The sequence below is a fragment of the Sylvia atricapilla genome, chromosome 21, assembly GCF_009819655.1.
Source record: "Sylvia atricapilla isolate bSylAtr1 chromosome 21, bSylAtr1.pri, whole genome shotgun sequence".
Lineage (NCBI taxonomy): Eukaryota > Metazoa > Chordata > Aves > Passeriformes > Sylviidae > Sylvia > Sylvia atricapilla.
Window position 1 is genome coordinate 5753577 of NC_089160.1, and position 19719 is coordinate 5773295.

The following is a 19719-nucleotide window of genomic DNA, read 5'->3' on the forward strand; positions in this document are numbered from 1 at the left end:
AGTGTATCCATCACACTTCCGTGGTCTATAATTATTAGACACCATCTGATAATAATGGCAGCCTTTTCTCCTCTTTTTTGGGTGATTTTCAAAGAGCCCTCATCCTCCCTTACAGCTGCTAACAATGTAAAATGGAAAGACGAAGTGGTGGCTTTTCAGTGGATGGCACTGATTGGGAGGAGAAGAGACATGGAAATTTACATTCTGATGAATTCTTTAGGGAATGTCTCACTGAAAATCAAAGCAGCAGAAATCATAAAGGGGGACATCCCTTGGTGATGAAAATCTCAGGCAGCAAAGCTCCTTAGAGAGAATAAGACTTGTAACAAAAGTCCCTTTCATACCCCTGTTATTCTCCCCAAAGATTCAGTCTCCCAAAAGACTTCTTTGGATGGTTATGATTGCACAAGAAAGATTATGGATTCATTAAAAGAGTATTAAATTACTGGAATGATCTGCCCAGGGAGGTGGTGGAGTCACCATCGCTGGATGCGTTTAAAGACTGGATGTGGCTCTCAGTGCCATGGTTTAGTTGAGGTGTTGGGGCTGGGTTGGACTGGATGATCTTGAAGCTCTCTTCCAACTTGGTGATTCTGTGATCATTTATAGAGAGGATACTGGTTTTAACAGCTCAGATAGATTTTCTTCCTCAAAATGAAAGCATTAGCTTTGTAGGTACAAACCCACCTGTAGAAAAACCAGCGGCACATGCTTCTACTGCAGGACTTTGAAACCAAAACTCCTGATTCTGCCAGTGCAACCTGGGCAGCACATTCAGTTTTCTCTGCTGCCATGTGCTGATTTGGATAATCAGTGTATTCCAGAGTGTAAGTACCAAGGCAGATGCAATACTTCCATTTCTTAGAGGTGATTATAAGCTCTATTTGTATTTGTGTAAAGACATTCTGAAAATGCAAAATGTAACAATGTGATTTACCTTGTAGGGTTCCCCAAAGAGGTTAAAACCTGAAGCAAAGAGATCTTCATCCTGCTGGACTTCCTGGTTTCTTCTCTCCCATTCCTTCCGCTTAAGTGCACTCCGGTCTTGCTCATAGTGACTGAAGAAAGACAAAAATGACAATGCATTACTTTCCCCATAATTCTGTTACATGTTTATTACTATCAGTAAAAGCAACAAAACATCAGAAACAATGCAACTCCTGAGGATAACTCTGAAAGAAACAGCCACTGAATAGTTTTCCCAGATTTAAATCTGGAATCATACAACTACACAAAATTGGGCAGTAGGGCGGTCAGAGCAGTTCTAAAATGGAAAATGCTTCAATGAAACAATGAAAATATTATTTGTGAATTAACAGAGCATTATGCAGAAGAATAAAGTACATTTTGACATCCTTGTACTAACGTAAACACACATGCACCTGCCCACAAAGCATGGGGCTGTGCAGGGAAAGCAAATGTGAAGGCAAGGAAGCACAGCAACATCCACAAATCCATTACACCAAACATCCATCCCAAGGCTCCAGTTCAGCCTCCTGGGAGATTTAGACCACCTAATCCTGTCCCACTTCTTGTTAAAATTTATGTACGGCTTCATTGTAGATGTCAAGAAGGGGTTAAGCAGTGTTTTGTAGCAGCAGGCTGCTGGAAGAGATTTTAGGGGAGTTGACTCCAGTATCAGATCATTCTGCACACAAACACAGAGAGGATCTAGCACCTCGGTGTCGCAATGGTGAGTGGCACTTATCCGTGTGTCAGCTTGCTTTGTGCACCTGCCACCTCGATGACAGGCTGAGAGACCACATTCACTTCTCCCCTGAATAACACTGGAGTACTTTGGTCTCTTGGCTCTGCCAACCACCTCCTGCTCCTCTGAGGGAAGAGATATAATTAAAACCCTGAAGGAGAGGGGGGGAAAATAGCAAAGGAAAGAGGAAAGGAGAAGATGCATACTTCAACGTGCACTGACAACCTCTCATGTGACAAGCATTAAGGGACACTTCTGCGCTTTCAACCCGCGTTTGATTTGTTACGAGGCTTTTTGGCTCTGCTTCGTGTCAGTTAATTAGCTCCCGAATTCCAGATGCCAATTTGAAGGGCAGAGTGGGAGCATGCCCCGATGTTATCTGCAGCAAACACAATCTCCCTGGTAGAGCCTGTCCATGCACACACAGCCTGCGTGTGCAGATGCTAACATACAAACACACGGATTCCAGCCCGAACAAAGAACACTTAAATTCTCCTGTCTCTGCCCAGAATGAATTAAATCTCCACAGAGCTCCGCTGCACTTGGAAGATAACCAAATATCTACAACTTTTGCCTTTTTAGCTCAGCGTGATGTTGTATTGAAAGCTTCACACCGAGAGATATAATGAGGAATGAACTGCACAGTGATGAGGCTTTAACAGTGTATAAAGTCACTGATTTCTGAGTGAAACCACAATTACTAATTTGAAGCACCAGCTAATTAAAACCACAGCTATGTATTTAGCCTCTTGTTATACCTACTGCAGTTTATAATTATGAGGACCTCTTTATCTACTCAATTAAAGTTCTTATGATTCAGGCAGGTTGTGTTTGAACCTGCAAGCCCTGTGGAGAGCACAGGAAAGCATATGTCTGTTGCCTGATGACTCCACGTAGCCTTACACTTAATACACTTGTTTTTCTACAGGAAAGTAAAATAAAAAAAAAAAAAAAAAAAGAAAAAAAAGAAAAAAGAAAAAAAAAGCCATGCCACAATGAGATTTCTAAATAAAAAATATGAATTAATAATTGGTTTAAGCAATTTAAGACCACTCAGACTTGGATTGAATAAGGCTTGATTATGGCTTGTAAACTGAATGCAAAGCCACCTACATAGGCTGAGCAGAATTACTTCCATCCACATTTTCCTTCTACAAATTAGAAGGCTGAGAATATGCCATGTTTTGTTGTATTTAATTTAATTGTTTATAACACCTCCTGATGTACTGACATCACTAACACCAAGAGCAAGCTCCAGAGCAGTGTTATAATCAATGGGGTAGTTTTGTAGCACTGTTTGCTGGTTTCCTGCGGGAGACAGAAGGGAAATTGTTGGAAGGACAGTCACTTTACTATTCTACACATGACCACATTGCTAATGCAACACTGTAAATCACAAGCAACCTGTTCACTAAAAGGTGAAGAGGGGGATATCCCTTCCTTTCACATCCTAAATCAAGATTAAAATCCACAAATATGGGAGTGAATGCAGGCTGTTTCCCACACTGGCACCCAAAGATGAGGCCAAGGCTGATTCCATCTCTCCCCACAGCTCTGCTGGAGTTGGGGTGGAGTTAACCCAGAAATAATCCAGCCCAGGAGCTGTAGGAACACCCTGTATTTATCCCTCTCATGGGGGATCTTTCCAGAGATTTCTCTGGCAGTTTGACCCACAGACTGTGAGACTCTTCAGCAAGATCAGGTCATGGTGAAGTTACAGTCTCACTGATCTCATCTACAGCAGGATTTTCTATCGTGCATAAGCAGTGTTTGCTATGAAAGCACTCCCATCCCAGGACTGCCAGCACTCACTTCAGAAAGAATTATTCATGAAAGTTAGAGCTGCATTTTACAGCTTCCCGATGGAAGCTCAGCCTGGGGTTTCGGGGTGAAATACTGGGCACATTCAAATCAAACAGTCTGGCCACTAACACAGAGATCAGAGAGTGCAGCACACAACACATCTCGCCCTTCATGTGAGGTTACAGCATTTTGTTATATAAAAGCCAGCTCAGGTCACAAGCATGCAAAGTATTTAGGAAACCAAGTGAGGCACTATGCCATATCCTATCCGAGAAAAAGCAGCAAAGACCCTAGGACTACTAAGATATGCTTTATGACACATTACAAAACCACAAATTCAGGAACTATGAAAACAGCACTGGCATAATTCAAAGTGGCATAATCACTTTAAAAGACATTAACTTAAGCTAACACAGTGTTTAGAATGTTAGCAGTAAAGGTTTGAAAACACAGTATTTTCCAACACAACGCAGTGAAGTATTTCTCCTTTACTGTGTTTATGAAAGATTTAAATTTCAGGCACCCAAGAGGTGAGTACAAAGACACACCTCCAGCCGTAGATCCCAACAATGTTTACCAATGACAAAACTCTGAGAATCCATGTTACAACACAAGCAAAACCCTAAATAAATTGTTACCTCTGCTTCAATCCAAATCTCACTGTCATATATTCTCTCATGAGAACAAAAAAAAAAAAAAAAAAAAAGGGAATAAAATTAAAGCTGCATTTTGAACTTTCTACTGGCAGAGCCACACAGCAGCAGCCTTAAGTGTACAAAGTATCTATGCAAAAGGAAGTGGTTGTTCATCCTGTCATTACTTGGTTTATTTCTCTGCAAATGTACTTTTGCTCTGAGAATGCTTGACACGGGCTGATTGTGGCCACGGGAAGTCAAATATTGTAAGATCATACACAGATTAGGATAGCAACTTATTTGGGTTCCATGTAATTCAAAGGGGGACGCTGATTAGATCTTAAGGCTGCAGTGCATTGAGAACCTAATGGGATGCTCTCCAGAAATTCTTAATGCGGCCACAATGCAATCTCTGGGACTTATGTTTAATTTTTAGCTTAACTAATGTTCTGTGAAATACAGATATGTGATTAGTGGTGAAGGTGTCAGTGAAAACTATAGTCAGATACTGTGGGGAACATCAGAGTTCAGTCTGTCTCACAAGTGTGAGAAATACTTCGTGACTCCTCTGAAGCCAGGAGAGCAGGATATCACAATACAGACTTTCGTAAACATTTTACAAAAAGAGATACAGAAGAAAACAGCTGTAGGCCACAATATTCACTGTATCCAAGAGGGCAGTTCCCTAGACACAACTACTACATGACAATGCAGTTTAAATATGAGAGCTCTAATTTTTTTGTTACCACTTATTAGACTAATAATTGAATTTGAATGGGGAAGCCTGTACATAAATCTGAGAAGATCAGGAAAGGTGAGCAGTAAGAATCATACAAGAGCACATGAGAACACCAACCTACAAATTACCAGTGTGCTGGATATGGCAAACAGAACAGCAAATACAACTGCAATGTTGTTTTGTTATGTTGACATTGGGGCAAGGCCACAAAATGCATTTTGAATAGCAGCATATGGAAATATTTAATGCTTTGCAAGCAGAGCAGCACACATCCATTTGCCATTCTCCTCTGCTATGGGCACAGAGAAGGGAGATAAGGGACAGAGGTGAGCAGTCTTAAGCTGTGCCAAGTGAAATACAGGTTGGATATCAGGAAAAAGTCTTTTACAGAAAGGGTGATAAAGTACTGGAATGATCTGCCCGGGGAGGTGGTGGAGTTGCCATCCCTGGATGTGTTTAAGAAAAGACTGGATGTGGCACTGGGGGCCAGGGTTTAGTTGAGGGTTGGGTTGGACTTGATGATCCTGGAAGTCTCCTCCAACCTAATGATTCTGATGCCCTGTGACATGGTGCCCTGTGACACCTGCTGCCAGGTGCTCAGCCTGTGTGAGCCTTCAAGGTGTCACCAAGGACAGAGCTGCACCTTCACCCCCACTGCAGCCCTCAGTGGGGACAATCCAGCCCAATCCCTGGAGAACAGGGAAGAGGAGGAGGTGGCTGAGGCAGAAAGAGGTTACAGCAAGGCAAAAGATAACAGACACACACATGGTTTTGGACTGGAAGCTAAAAATGTGGATCTGGAGATACGAGATGAAAGTCAGGTGAGCGCTGGCTACAAAAAGGAGAACTAGAAGGAGAATAAAATTTGGGGCACTAGAAAGTACAGTGCAGTCATCTGTGCTGAAAGTGAGAGGATGGGGTGCAAAAGATCTGCAGGAAAAAGAAAAGAACCTTTTAGGACAGACTGCAACAAAGTAGGAGGTTATAGGGAAGAGTTAAAGGAAAGCTTCAAATGAGACCAACAGCTAAAGGCTGAGCCCTAGCGTTTGGGGTTTATTTTCAAAGTTGTGCTAACTAAAGCCACAGAAGTCTCCCAAAGCACAGAAGACTAGGAAAGAGCCTGAAAGACTGGAGAAGAAGCAGAAGAAAGAAGTCAGACCAGACAAGTTCGAAGGAGTAGTCTCTGTGATATTGAGAAAAAAGTAGAAGAGAGAAAAATGATCAAACACTTCATGCTGCAGATGAACCATGAATGAGAACAGAACTCGGCTCTGTTGATTCAGTCAAAACAACAAGAGCCCAATAGGGAAAGAATCAATAAAAAAAGCAGGAGCAGAGAGGCTTTATAGCAGTGACAGATTACATCCACGAGAATAAATGAATGACATTCAAAAAAGCCAGCATTTATCCACAATTTAAGGAAGAAGTAGTTGCTGTTCTCAATAACATGTCTCAATTCACAGAAACGCACTCTACATCAAATCAAACATTTCCCTTTACTAGTTCCACCCCCCCTTAAAATATCAGCTATGCCTAAATGATGAAAGACGTTCTCAAACTGAAATGTTTGTAATGTGTGGAAGCAAGAAATAAACACAAGCTTCTAAACTAAGACACAGTGGATACAAAATGATACGAATTTGAGAACTGAAAGTCCTTTCCCAAGGTTGTTGCTTCATAGTTTTCACTCTGCCCACAAGTACTCAGGAAGTGGGAGAAGTAAACTCGGAAACTGGGCTTCCTCAAAAGCTAACTCATTCTCCTGCACAAGGTATTAAACATCCCAAATCAAGACCCACTCATGAGTATGTTTAATTTACAGGAGAAATCCAACCCAGGTCACTGAGGGTATTCCCCCATGCTTCAAACACATTTTTGCTTTTCCACGCCTGTGCAATTCTTCTTCAATGTGATTTTAAATGTAAGGCAAAAAGCATTTCACCTGGCAATCAGACTAGGTGAAAGACTACTTCTAATGAATACATTACAGTGGGAATTCACCTCTACATAATTCCAGTTTTATCTCAGCAGAACTGCACTAATTTCATGTAAAAGCAGAGTACGGCAGCTCTGTACAAAGGAAGAAAAACTGCCTTTCTTCATCTGTGCAGATTCTCCCAGTATAAACACGAGTAATTTAATGCATTTATTCCAAAAAAAAAAAAAAAAAAAAAAAAGAAAAAAAAAAAAAAAAAGAGAAAAAGAAGTCTCGGGTCTTAAATTTCATCACAGGTCATAAAATGCATTAAGTAAATGAGAGGAATTTCAAAATCTGATTTTTAGGCAGAAATATTGGCCAACTTAACATATCTTCCCTGCTGATCTGAAGTCTTTGTTTCACTAATGATAAACAATATAAGCATTACCACACTTAAAATAGCAAAATTCCTCTTCCTCTGTTTATCAGCACTGAGCTTACATCTTTGTCCTGGTAACTTTCCTACTTGACAGAGACAAATCAAGCCATAGCAAGAATAGCTTTATAAGTTCTCAGTATCTTTCATATTTAATGTTTACTTTAATGTTGTCTTCCTTTTCATAACTTGAATAGTTTCTGAGAGTATCTAGCACAGAACGTATCTATCACTGCACTTCAAGATAAATGATTTATTTTAAAATATCGAATATTCTGCCTTTGATGTTCAACAGTTCTGCAGAGAAGCACTTGAGATGGTCACTGGTTATCTTTCCACACGAGCTAAATCTCTTCACAATTTGCATTAAAAACAATGCCATTCCTGTAGCAGATTTAATAGAGAACACAGAAGATTAAAGAAAAGAAAATAACGCCCAAGAGACCCCTGGGTGAATTATGGAAATGTAAGCTAAGGGTTTGGCTGGTATTTGTCATGTTCCTCACTCTTTGTAGCTACTCCTATACATACCAAGCACCTAGGAAATGTTATTTTTACCTCAGTTCTGTCCTGTTTTTAGTACTATGCAGCCCCAAACCTTTCCTGAACGTGAATTTGGAGGGAACGATTCTGGGGGAATGGATGGCAGAGATAAGCTTCCTGAATAGTAAGCATATAAAGAATAGATGAGGTTTCAAAGGGGAGCATTTATTGTTTCCTGTATCATAGCACATTGTCTTTCAATATGATTAGTTATCAGTCTGAGTGATCAGAAATGGGGATGAAATAAAGCGCTTACACAGTTATGCTTCATTGATGTCAGCTAGGGGAGCATGAAAATCTCCATGAAGTTGGGTAATTGATGTGTAAATCAGAGCTCAATCACTCTGCAATAGAAATGGTCCCACTGAAAGTATGGCTGTTGAACAGCATTGCAGAGGGGTGGGGAAAGAAAAGAGAAAGAGAGTCAGGACTTATTTATTAAAAAATATAATAACTGGCAATTTACACAATTTTCTCTTCAAGGGAGAAGTGCTGTCAGAGACATTTAAATGCAAGCTGCAGATCACTATATTTGGGTACCCTTATTCGGCAATAATTAACTGTTTCTGTTTTATTAAAATGCTTGGGGACACTGTTATGGATATTTAAAAAGCAAATTAAATGAACATGTTCATCCTTTGAAAGACAACACGTGTAAATGACATCAGCAATTGTAATTTGCTTAACAATGTGTGTTCAAGGTATGTTTTGGAGTCCTATTACAGCCTTCTTGTCAGTTCAAATTTGCAGTATGAGAAACAAAGGCAAAACTGAAAGAAAAGAGGGGGGGAATAGGAGCCTAAAGAGAAAAAATGATTATAACCACATCTTCAGAAGGACAGAAAAGACAAACAGTCATTAGAACATCAGTCACATAAAACAGCTTTCCAACATGTGGTATTTCTAAGAGTAAACATCTGATTCATAAAGAAAAGAGCTAGCTAAGATAACATTATGGGCTATTTTTACAGTAATTTTTTTTTCTCTAAATAAATGAATGCACATTAAGGCGTTGATACCAACTTGCCAGAAACAACTGGAGTCCAGTATTCTAGTTATGACTTGCAATAAACCACTGATAAACTCAAACAAACTTACATAAATGTGAAATTAAAGAGCATTTTTGACATCAAATGAATGACATTCAGGACACTAGAGCTGGATTAGGAAGCTTTATTAGATGGATAATGTGCTGTGACTCTAAGGGGAGTGATTACTACAAGGGGATTGAACAGCAAAGGAGATTCAACCTTAACTCCCAATTTCACTGCCTGAATTTAACAGAATGTAACATATTTCCAAACGGTTTTTTGGTTTGGGGTTTTGTTGTTGTTGTTGGCTTTTGGTTTGTTTGGTTTTTTATTTCTTTGTTTGGTTTTGTTGGGGTTTTTTTTTGCTCACTTGGGGTTTTTGTTTGGGTTTTTTTGTTTGCTTGTTTTTATTTGTTTTTGTTTTGTTGTTTTTTTAAAAATTTTGATCTGTCCTGGGATCTGATGTTTCTACAAAATTCACTGAAGGCAATGAAGCCCTGAAGCCTTTGCAAGAACATGTACTGAGTTTCAGAGACACCTCTTAACAGCTTCCTTGCTGCCATCACATTTCACATGCCCATCAGCACCAGCACTCTGTGTATTGATGCACTAAGGGTGAATAGAAGTTGTGTTTAGTTGCATGCTGTGCATTATTCTTCATACACATTAATAGCAAATGTGGCATAGTACTGCTACAATGAGTGTATTTTACATGGATTACTCCCAAGACATAACACTAATTTGAACCAATAAAAACCTTCTGACAGTGCTTGTTACAGTCTGGCTTTACTTCACCTGAACACCATTTATTTTTGTACCTGTGCCATTTTCAAAGATTAAAATGCATTTTGAAGTATAGCAACTCAAAATCTTTAACTTATCACCTAATGTGTACAGATTGAATTCTTACACCTCAATCAAAAACCATTTTGGAACTCAAGTTTTGTCTTTATCTTTTCTCATGATCATAAATTTATTTTTTTTTTTAATACTGCCACTCAGAACTTCCTGAGGACCTGTAGGATGCTTCCTTAAAAAAGGAGTCCACATGTTTGTATTTGCTTGAAACTTTGGCAATGATCTGCAAGAGATGGCAGAATAGACAGAAATAAATCTCGTTTTTTGAAAGTGTCTGAAAGTTAACAATCACTGGTTGACACAACCTTTGGGTACAGGTGAATCAGCAGAACCAACTGCTTGGGCATTTTATTGCAGAAATGCTCCTGTGTGCCCCTACAGCTCTAATAAATGCATTCATTTACTAACAGGCACCTCTGCTCCCTTGAGCATATTCACATGCTGTGCAGCCCTGCAAACACATGCTCTGGAACTTAACATGTGCTGAAGAACACCACCACAGGAAAATTAAGGATTCAGTGGGATGACTATTTTATTCATCACTTTTAGACTGAGGGAGAAGTTCACACAGGTCTCAGTCAGCAGTGCACACATACAGGCTGATTCAGACTCCAGTGCACAAAAAATAATACTGTGAGCCAAATATAAGTTAATTGCTTGTTATTTAGGACATTGTCTAGCTAAGGAAATTATCATTTACATAAATTATTCCTCTCTCAATTGAAATCCTATATAATTGCCTCCATGTGCAATTGCCTCCATGGTTTTGGTAGAATCAGAAGAGAGGACAGAGATGGTCAAATAAATGCAAGGTCCTCTCAGTTTAAATTCAAGTCCACCTGCATCCCCTTTCCAATGCTGTTGTGGAATATATTGCTCATATTGGGCACTACCAAGTTGCAGGAGATTCAATGATCTTGTAGCTTCATAAGACCTAGTGCTCATCAGGATGGAGAGAAGCTAGAATATTTCAAACTCTTGAATTTTCAGCCTTCTTCCACCAGACCTTAAAAAGCCTCACAGAAACAATGTGCCTGTTACACACAGCTTAGAAGAGAATAATAATATTTTGTGCTTATTTTTCCTAGCTATATTCAGAGTCAGCAGGTCAATGGATTATCATCATCCTTGGCTTCTAGTGAGGAAGATAATCTATAACAAATACTGTTCATGCCTTCAGCAAACATATAATATTTATTCCTCATTTATAAACACAGCATAAAGTATGACAAAATAATTTAACCAAACCAGCACAAAGTTCATCAGCATTGCTGAGGTTTACATCCTCTCTAAGGGCATAGTTCAACTTCAACTGATGCTACTGGCAATTTTCCCAGTGAATTCAAAGAGGGCTGGATGGGACCAAGCCATTTAAGAATGACAAAAAAGCCAGGTCTCAAAACACAGCCAGCTCTAAGCCTCAGCAACTTCTTGGTATAAACTAGATTTTCTGTTATATTCCTCACGCTAAACAGAGACTTTTTAACCAGTGTCAAGAGTTTAAAACTCCTCAGTACAAATCAGCACATACCAGAGCCACAGAACTTCTATGATCATTACCTAAAACTGATACTGACTGCAGAGATGTCCTGCTTGACAAAGGTAAATAAACAAAATATACAAATGTATTAAAAAAACCCCAAAAAAACAAGAAACAAAAAACAAAACAGAAATCAAGTGAGATACCAAGTAAGTTTCCTAATCTACCCCACAGGCCATTATCACCTTGCGCTAAAGACCACTTATATATACACACTTATTTTGTTTTAGTGGTGTCAGAGATTGTACACGTGAAACCTCAACCAGCTGACTGGGGAATGTGGGGAATAATCAAATTTGCCTCTACACCACAATAAGCACTGACACAGACACACACACACGCCAGGCAGCAGATCACAGACCCTGTCACGGTGAAAAAGTAAACCAAATGGAACATGCTCCCTGAAAAAAAGCAACACCCTTAAATTTAACTCGACAAGGGAAGGCTGTGCAATTAGGGATGTGGCATGTAGGTGTTACAGAGGTTTGAAATATGCTCTGGGAGTTGAAAGCTCAAAATGAGCACTTAATATTGCAAAACACTTCTTCAGACGGAGTAAAATCATCACAAAAAATGTTATTTAGACTGGCTAAAACTACAAACTCATGCCTGAAATTACTTGAATTTTTAAGGTGGGTGTGTTGCAAATGATTATCCCAGCACTGCAGTTCCCCAGAGCAAAACAGAAATGATATCTGTCTCTGCAATTATGTTTTGAGTATGCTTGAAACCTCACATCTGCAACACGCTTCATGAATGACTGAAACATCACAGTGAAGACAACAAGGCCACCTAAGGCCAGGCTCCCAGGAGGAGTGAGACCAAAGCTCTGTTTAACCCATGCTGCCTCTGCCAACAGGGCAAAGGAGGCTCCAAAATACTGCCACTGCCCTGAGAAAATCTGGGCACATGAGTTAAGTACAAAGCACCAGGTGTATTTATATTTAGCACTTCTAGAAGAAGACTCCTCTCCAAAAAATGCCCTCAAACAAGAGTAGGCTGTGGCAAGGAGTGGCACAACTCATCTGAAAATCTGTCTTAACTCAAAGGAGGTTTACTGCTCACATCAGGTCTGAAAGCATCACTGGTGAAAGGAGATTCTATTATATTGAACACTGAGAAGAGAACTCAGGTATTTTTGAGGGGCTCTGACACTTTTTACAGCAAACAGAGAGGAAGCTCCCGTGCTCTTTAGTCTCTGGAGAACCTCAGGTGAACACTCCACAGCACTAATGACACCCTGCACTTTCAAGACCAGACACGTGGGTTACTGCATCCTGAATAACAGTTATTTGCACTCCAAAATCCTATTTCTGTCCCTGCTGCTGTCAATCAGCAAATGAGTATCATTTATTTTCACAACATGAACACAATGTGATACTTAACAAAAGTGCATCCTCTTTTAATTCCCTTCCATCTCTACCTATTAGCCATTTGTCTAATAGAAATATTATACTATGTAACATGCACAGATTAAAAGGCAATGTAAGTTGAATCATATTCATTGGAGGCTGGCCAACTCCAGCACATTTTAGTATTTAATAATAAAATAGTCTAGTGTAAAAATATGTAAACTAGCTTCCATCCTGCTTTAATATTCACTTAACATGAGAAGAAAGGGAATGCAATTTTGTTTAAATATTAAACATTACATTTCTTCTTTTGATTATTAAAGTATTATTAAAGTTAAATGAAAATGTGTTTGCAACCTCCTTCCTCTGCAGTCTTACAGGTCACTGTTATCACTAATATTTTGTCCCTCCAGCTGGCTTCTTTGGGGATCTTAAAGCACTTCAGGAATCAGATCAAGCCATGGATCAGATCAAGCCAGGAATCAGATCAATTGCCACGTCTGGGATGGAGCAAATATTGTCAAGCAAAACAACTGAGGGAATGAAAGTTGAAGTGAGGTGACGACAGTCATTCAAGAAGAGATGGCTAAGGAAAGAAAACTGAGGAGTCCTGGCTCCCAGACATTAAACTTTACCCTAAGACCAGCTGTAACCTGCAACCCTCCATCCACCTCTGAGCTCTGAGATGACAACCACCAAGCTGAAATTTAAGACTATCTAACACCAGCACCTAGCAAGGAGGAATTATCTTTATGTGCCTCTCAAGAACAGTGGGTCATACACGGTGAGACAAGTTTCCTCCTGCTGAATGTCACCGGGAGAGGTCAGAAAGGATGTTCTTATTACATTTGCTGGAAGGATGGAGTATATCAAATGATTTAATTTTGTGTAGTGCCCCACTTACTTTGACAAACTGATACTGCACAGGGCATAATGTCATTAGGTGATTAAAGTACAAGAGCACTCAGCTTCCCACCTTCTTTCATAACAAGAGCTACTTCAGCAGGCTCAGGACCGGCAAAAGTTGTGGCTGTGGGGGCAACCCTGGCCCAGGACCACACAAACTCCTGCTCTCAACAGGAACTCCCATCCTGGCAGCCACCAGAAATAAAAGCCTTGTAGCTCTCCCAAGAGATCCCACCTTCCAGCCGTGCCAAGAGCCCAAACCCACAGGTGACCTTCCAGCACCCTGTGCCCACCCTCTGACCCCAGCAGCAAGAAGACTCCAAGTTCAGCACAAGGACATGATTCAATCATAAGGATATGATGCACTTCACTTTTCAGCTGGTGCTGCCTTTGAAAATAAAAAATGTTGAGTTCTCCTCATTATGCTGAATGTATTAAAACCTCAGAGCCCACGGTAGGAAATGTGTGTTTTGTCACACACGCCCTTTAAATTTATGTTTTCCTTCATACAAATATCTAATGGGGTTTGAATAAAATAAAATCTGCACATTGCCATGTGGAAATTAATTTTAAAGAACTGTTTGTCAATTTAATTTCACTGATAGTAACAGACAGATTTATGAGGCAATTAACTAAATATTTGTTTTTTTCACATTTCAATTCATTATAGTAAATTAACAATTTTCCACTTGAAAGTCTTGCACTGCTACACTGAAAGCCTAAAAAAAGAAGTGTGTATTTCTGTCGGTCTAGGAAGGATTCTCTCATTTTCACAATGTGGATTATTCTCCTCACATTAACTTAACATACTGTATATATATAATTCAACCCCTCTCATTTCTATATTACCACAGAACCTGTCATCCCTTAAAATGCCAGTTTCAAGCAGCCAGACATAAATAAAGAATAATTACAGCTCTAAAGCCAGCCTAACTTCTGCTCAAGAAAACAATCCTACAGAGTGGATTTTACAGCCACAGAACACCCACCTATAGCTCAGAAAATCCCGAGAGACAAAACCAAGGGTAGTGACAGATCCTGCCTGACCCTGAGCCACGATGCCAACATCAAACCACGAGCCCTGACAGAGCCAAGGGGATGAGCAGAATGAACCCAGCCTAATGTGGCATTAAACACCAAGTAAAAAATTCACCCTTTCCTCTAAAGGGTGTGTGTAGCCCCATTTCACAGCCACCCTTACTAATTCTGATGATTTAAATACCTGAATTAATGACTTCAGCCTCAAGGAGGTCATCTGGCCACGGCCGTGTGGGTTTCTTTACCATTGCTGGCCAGATATTAAACACATTAAGGAGCAGTCATAAGACAGAACTACAGCTTTATGTTCTTTTAACTGGTATTGTACCGAATTAATATCAGGAGGAAAATGTTCCATAAATATAAAAGCATCTGCTCTTATGGCTCCTTGGATTCTTTTCTCTCTGTGTCAGTGTCTCATGTCTTGGCCCCTCCATATCTCAGCTGCCCTCATGGAGAGCAGGATGTGTCAATTCTCACTGATCTCATGGGTTTCTGCCAGGTCAGCTCATCAAGGATAAACCCTCCTGAGGAAACCCCACCAACTGCATTCCTCAATTCCACACAGATTCTGGTCAAGTATTTCCCTGAATAAAACATAGCTTACGTTTTAAAAATCATCCTGTTAATTCACTGGATTACAACACAATCACATCAGAGTATTAGTCTAAATAGGATTTTGTAGTCAGATCTGATCTAGAAGATTTAACATTTTACAAGCCTCCATCTCACAGTGCTGACAGAAATCATCAGGCAAAGGCAGAAACTGGGACTGCATGTCACACCAAACGATGGGAACCAACCCTGGAAACCATCAGATAAATCCCCCAGTTCTTTCCATTGTTAATATTTACAAATTTGGCAACAAAGGCTCTCCTGACAGCTACTGGTTCAAAACAATATACAAACACTAATTAAGGAGTTAATTGCGATTAGCAACATGCACTGAGAAACCAAGGCAGAAAGAAATTAAAGGATTGTTCATGGCCATAGGATGCATCAATGGCAGCAGCAGGACAGGAACCACTTCCCACTGCCCATGTCTTAGTCCTGGTACCCACAGCTCAATTAACCTCCCTTTTCCATGATAAGGAGTTATTACAGCATCTCTATTTGCAAAACCTACCAGAAAACATATCCCCCACTTTTCACTTTCCAAGGGATTAAGCATAAACTGAATGGCACCATAAATATCCTGTTTATAGTGGGTTTCACTTTCCAGTCGTGTTACCACTGACAGCAAAGTAACACTTCAATTTTAGCACTCAGGAGGCTAATAAATATCAAATTAATAAAATACTAACAAATGCAAAATACTCCAAGTGGCTAGTAGAGAGGCATTAATTCTTGATAAATGGTCCATACATTATTATTATTATTATTATTTGTCAAGTTTTTAAGCACTGCTTAGTAGGTCATCAATCTACCAGGTTAAAACAGATTAAATAAGTATCAGCACAGTATCTGAGAATCATTAAAAACACCGAAAAGAAGTTGGTAATTTTCTTTATATTTTTTACTTAAAAAAGAACAATCAAAAATATTAAAAAGAAAAAAAGATTAGTAAGTCAGCGATCTGAGTACAGGGCATTTTCTGGAGACTAATGATGGGCTGGGATAGATGGCCCTCACTTCTACTTTAGGTTATCAACTCCTCCCACACAATCATTAATTCCCCAGGAAATGCCTTTTGCTCCAATAACTTTTGCTTAAATAGATCACCAGCGAGAGGAAAAAAAGTCCTGCCACTAGAAATGAACTACTACAAAGCCTCTGAGCTGCACCTGCCATAATTTGCACATAAAGATTTTACAGGTGACTTACAAAGGCCATTTTAATTGTATTTCCAACTCCTCCCTTTTTTACCCTCAGCATGATAATAAAAGCAGCCAGTGGGCAGATTTGTGATGCTTACTGTAAGTTTGCAGAGAAGGTCTGGAAATGTTAAGATGCTTTCGTTGAGCTCTCATCCATTAAAAAGTGCAGGACACTGAGCCTTAATTAAGAACTCCTTTCTAACAGAGGCTATTTCTGAGAGATGAAACAGCATTATGCCCCTTAACTGGAAGGGAGGGGAAAGATGGGATACAAAGAGAAAACAAGGTTTCAGCTCCTACTGGAATAGCAAAACAACCCCTAAAAGAGCATATGAACAACTCCTTAATCTGTTTGCAAGACACGTTTAATACCAGGATGCTGTGGAGAGGCCCAGCATCACTCAAGTTTCATTATCATTACAGAATATAGCAGAATGCCTTACTCACAAGTTTATTATCATAAATAATTAAAATAAAACTATCCTTATGGTACGAAATAAATGAACAAAGTACATTACAGGGGGCATTTGTTTCGGATTTTATTGCTGTTTCCTGGCTCCCTACATCAGAAAATTCTCGAATTTGCAATCACTCTCCTGCTCATTAGTCCAAATCAGGAAAATTTTACTGCAGCTGGCTCAAATGACTTGTTCTGTCAAAAACAGGACCACAAGTGGTCTTTACCAGTTGCATACGCAACATACATTTTTTTTTTGTGATAAATCAGAGTATGTGACATGCAAAATGTTAAAAGAAAATCAAAGCACAGGATTGATTGCCAAGAAAAAGAAAGAAAAGAGAGAAAAAAAGAAATCCTACCTCTAAAATTGACTGTCTGATTCCTAATTACAAAAATGTGCTAAGGTACAGATGAAATTATTAAATCTCTGCAATACTTATGCTAACAGTTTGTTCTCATAAGCTTGAAAGTGTTGGGCACGCTCGTGGCCTTTGAAGTTTTGCTTTGTTCCTTTGACTTATTTTACGCAGGTCAAAGATCACCATCTCTGCACGTATCTGTCACTGAAGGATAATAACACTACAACTCAGTTTGGAATCAGGCTGGGCTGGCATGTTAAACCAGCAACAGACACATCAATCTTGCTGCTCCTAAAGCCTGCGAGTTCAGCGCCGGGAGAACCCCAACTAATGACGGTTCCTGGTTTCTGCATCTCGATGCACCAGGTTAATTCTCTCTTCTTCTGAGCAGTCTGTCCTCACGGACAAGGAAAACATGCCAGGAAAGCAAATAATCCTGCTAATCCAGCAAACGCTGACAGAGTCCTACTGGAGAGCAGCAGGATTGCAGGGAAGCACGCAGAGACCCATGGCAGCAAAAAAGAGCCTTCCAGGGAAGACTGAGAAAACAGAACAGTCATCAGCAGTTGGGTAATAATCATAATTTGGGAGAATGGGAAATAGTATTATTATTTGTGCAGTGGCATACAGCTTGAAATACTGGAGCTTCCCTGCTGTCTGCCAAGTGACTGATCAGCACCAGCCAACAGGAAAGTCAGAATATAACCCCTCACTCCCCAGCTGAAAGGAAGTTTTCTAATCTATTACTTGACCATGATAAAGAGCAGAATAGTTTTTATTTTTACCTAAAAAGCCAGCATGCAATATGAATATATAATGCATCTACCTGCCAGTCCTATGCATACAGCAAGTCCAATTAAAAAAATCCAAGGGGATTTGGTACCTGATGAAATTCCAGGCTTTGTTTTACACTTATAAATAAATGAGATCAATGCACGCCTGTAACAAAAAGCAGCCATAATCTTGTCCCACAATGAAACTCGCCTGCCATGCCAAACAGAAGAATTTTATACACTGAGACAATGGCACTTCTTAGTGCAAAAAACAAGAGGAGGAGAGGTATTGTTAATGTTCAGTGTTCATACCTCCACTTGTCAATACAAAGCTTGATGTAAAACACCAAGAAGGATGTCCTTGCTCAGGGTATTTTGGTTCAGCTGAGCCAGATTTCTGAGCAGGTATGTGTGTGTAGATGTGTTTACACTGCACCAGTTCCTTGAGAGCCCTCACACTTCACACTTCCCACCACGAGGGCCACCAGAGAGGCAGATGTAGAAGAAATGTATCATGTAAAGATCATACATTCAAGTGCCTGAGAAACCCAGGAGGCAAACTGGGATTTTTTGTACTGGAACTGGTGTAGCATTTCACAGCAAGGAGAGGAAAAGTGGCTCAAAGTTCCAGCAGCGAGTATAATGGGCTACAACTTTCTCACACAAGACAGGAACTGAAACACAAAAATGGCAAGAATATACTTGTTTCCAGTTCTGTTGGGTCATCTCCTCCAGGTGCCTAGAGGCGAGCACCACGTTCCAGTGCGCAGTTCTATTCCTTCCATCTCAAGCAGAGCTGAACAGTCTTGTGGATCAACTACCCCTCTTCGTGCATCAGAACCAAATCCCTCAAAAATGAAGTGGGAGCTCTCTGTTGACCTCAGCAAACACTAAATCAGGCCCTAATGCAGCTGAAGGATGGCTTTATTTTACAAAGAGACAGTACTTAACAAAATGACATCAAAACCCGTGCTGTAACACAGAAGAATAAATGATTTTTAATCAAACACAGACAGTTATGTTTGACTTTCTTTACACAGATATTTCCACTGAATCACTGTTGAGAAGGGAGGTGAGGGGAATCTCTTTGCCCTCAAAACTCCCATGTACTACTATTCCCTTGGGAAATTCTGCACAGAGAAATACTCTAGGGAGCCAACTACAGCTGTGTAACAGAAGAGGAACAGCTAGCACTGCTTCCTATTTACCATAAAAAAAAAGTTTTGCACTTAAAATGCGGAACTAGTAAGAGACAAAAACATGATTAATACATGTTAAGGTTTTTTTTTTTTAATGGGAAACTGAGCAGAGCCATGGTGAGATACTCTGTAACCAGAGCACATAACAGCTGAAATTGTTAGTGATGCTGCAGAAAATTAAAAAAAAAAAATTAAAAGCTGAGAAATAACACTGAAATTATTAAAGCCAGTTTGATGCCACTAACAGAGCTGACCTCAGAATCGAACAAGCTGCTGGTATGTTGAGGCAGAAGATGAAATACCCTTCAGGAGTTTAAATTCCAATCTTAGCTCAAGAGTTTCTCTTAATATCAAAGTAGCTTCTTAGGAAAGCAAATGAAGTACATTACCTCTGGTAATGGTAACCATTTACTCCTTGAAAAGCCTTGAGAGAGCTCTCACGCAGGACAGCCTATGTTTTATTAAATCCTTTTGCATAGTTTTATTTTCAGGTCATATAATCTGAAGGACAAAGTATTCGCTTAAACTTTTTAAAGTATTCCGTTTTTATCAAGGATTAGTTGTTCTCATTCTTCAATAATTCAAGCTCCATCCTAACTATGTA

General features: G+C 39.7%; 1 protein-coding gene across 4 annotated transcripts in view; it reads right to left on the minus strand.

Annotated features, from left to right (window-relative positions):
• AFF2 (ALF transcription elongation factor 2) overlaps positions 1–19719 on the minus strand; it is a 391718-nt gene that overhangs the window by 304700 nt on the left and 67299 nt on the right. For all 4 annotated transcript variants that reach the window (XM_066334072.1, XM_066334071.1, XM_066334073.1 and 1 more), the window contains exon 2: positions 938–1058. In XM_066334072.1, coding sequence (XP_066190169.1) covers positions 938–1058 — 121 coding nt within the window. The remainder of the gene's footprint in view (positions 1–937; positions 1059–19719) is intronic.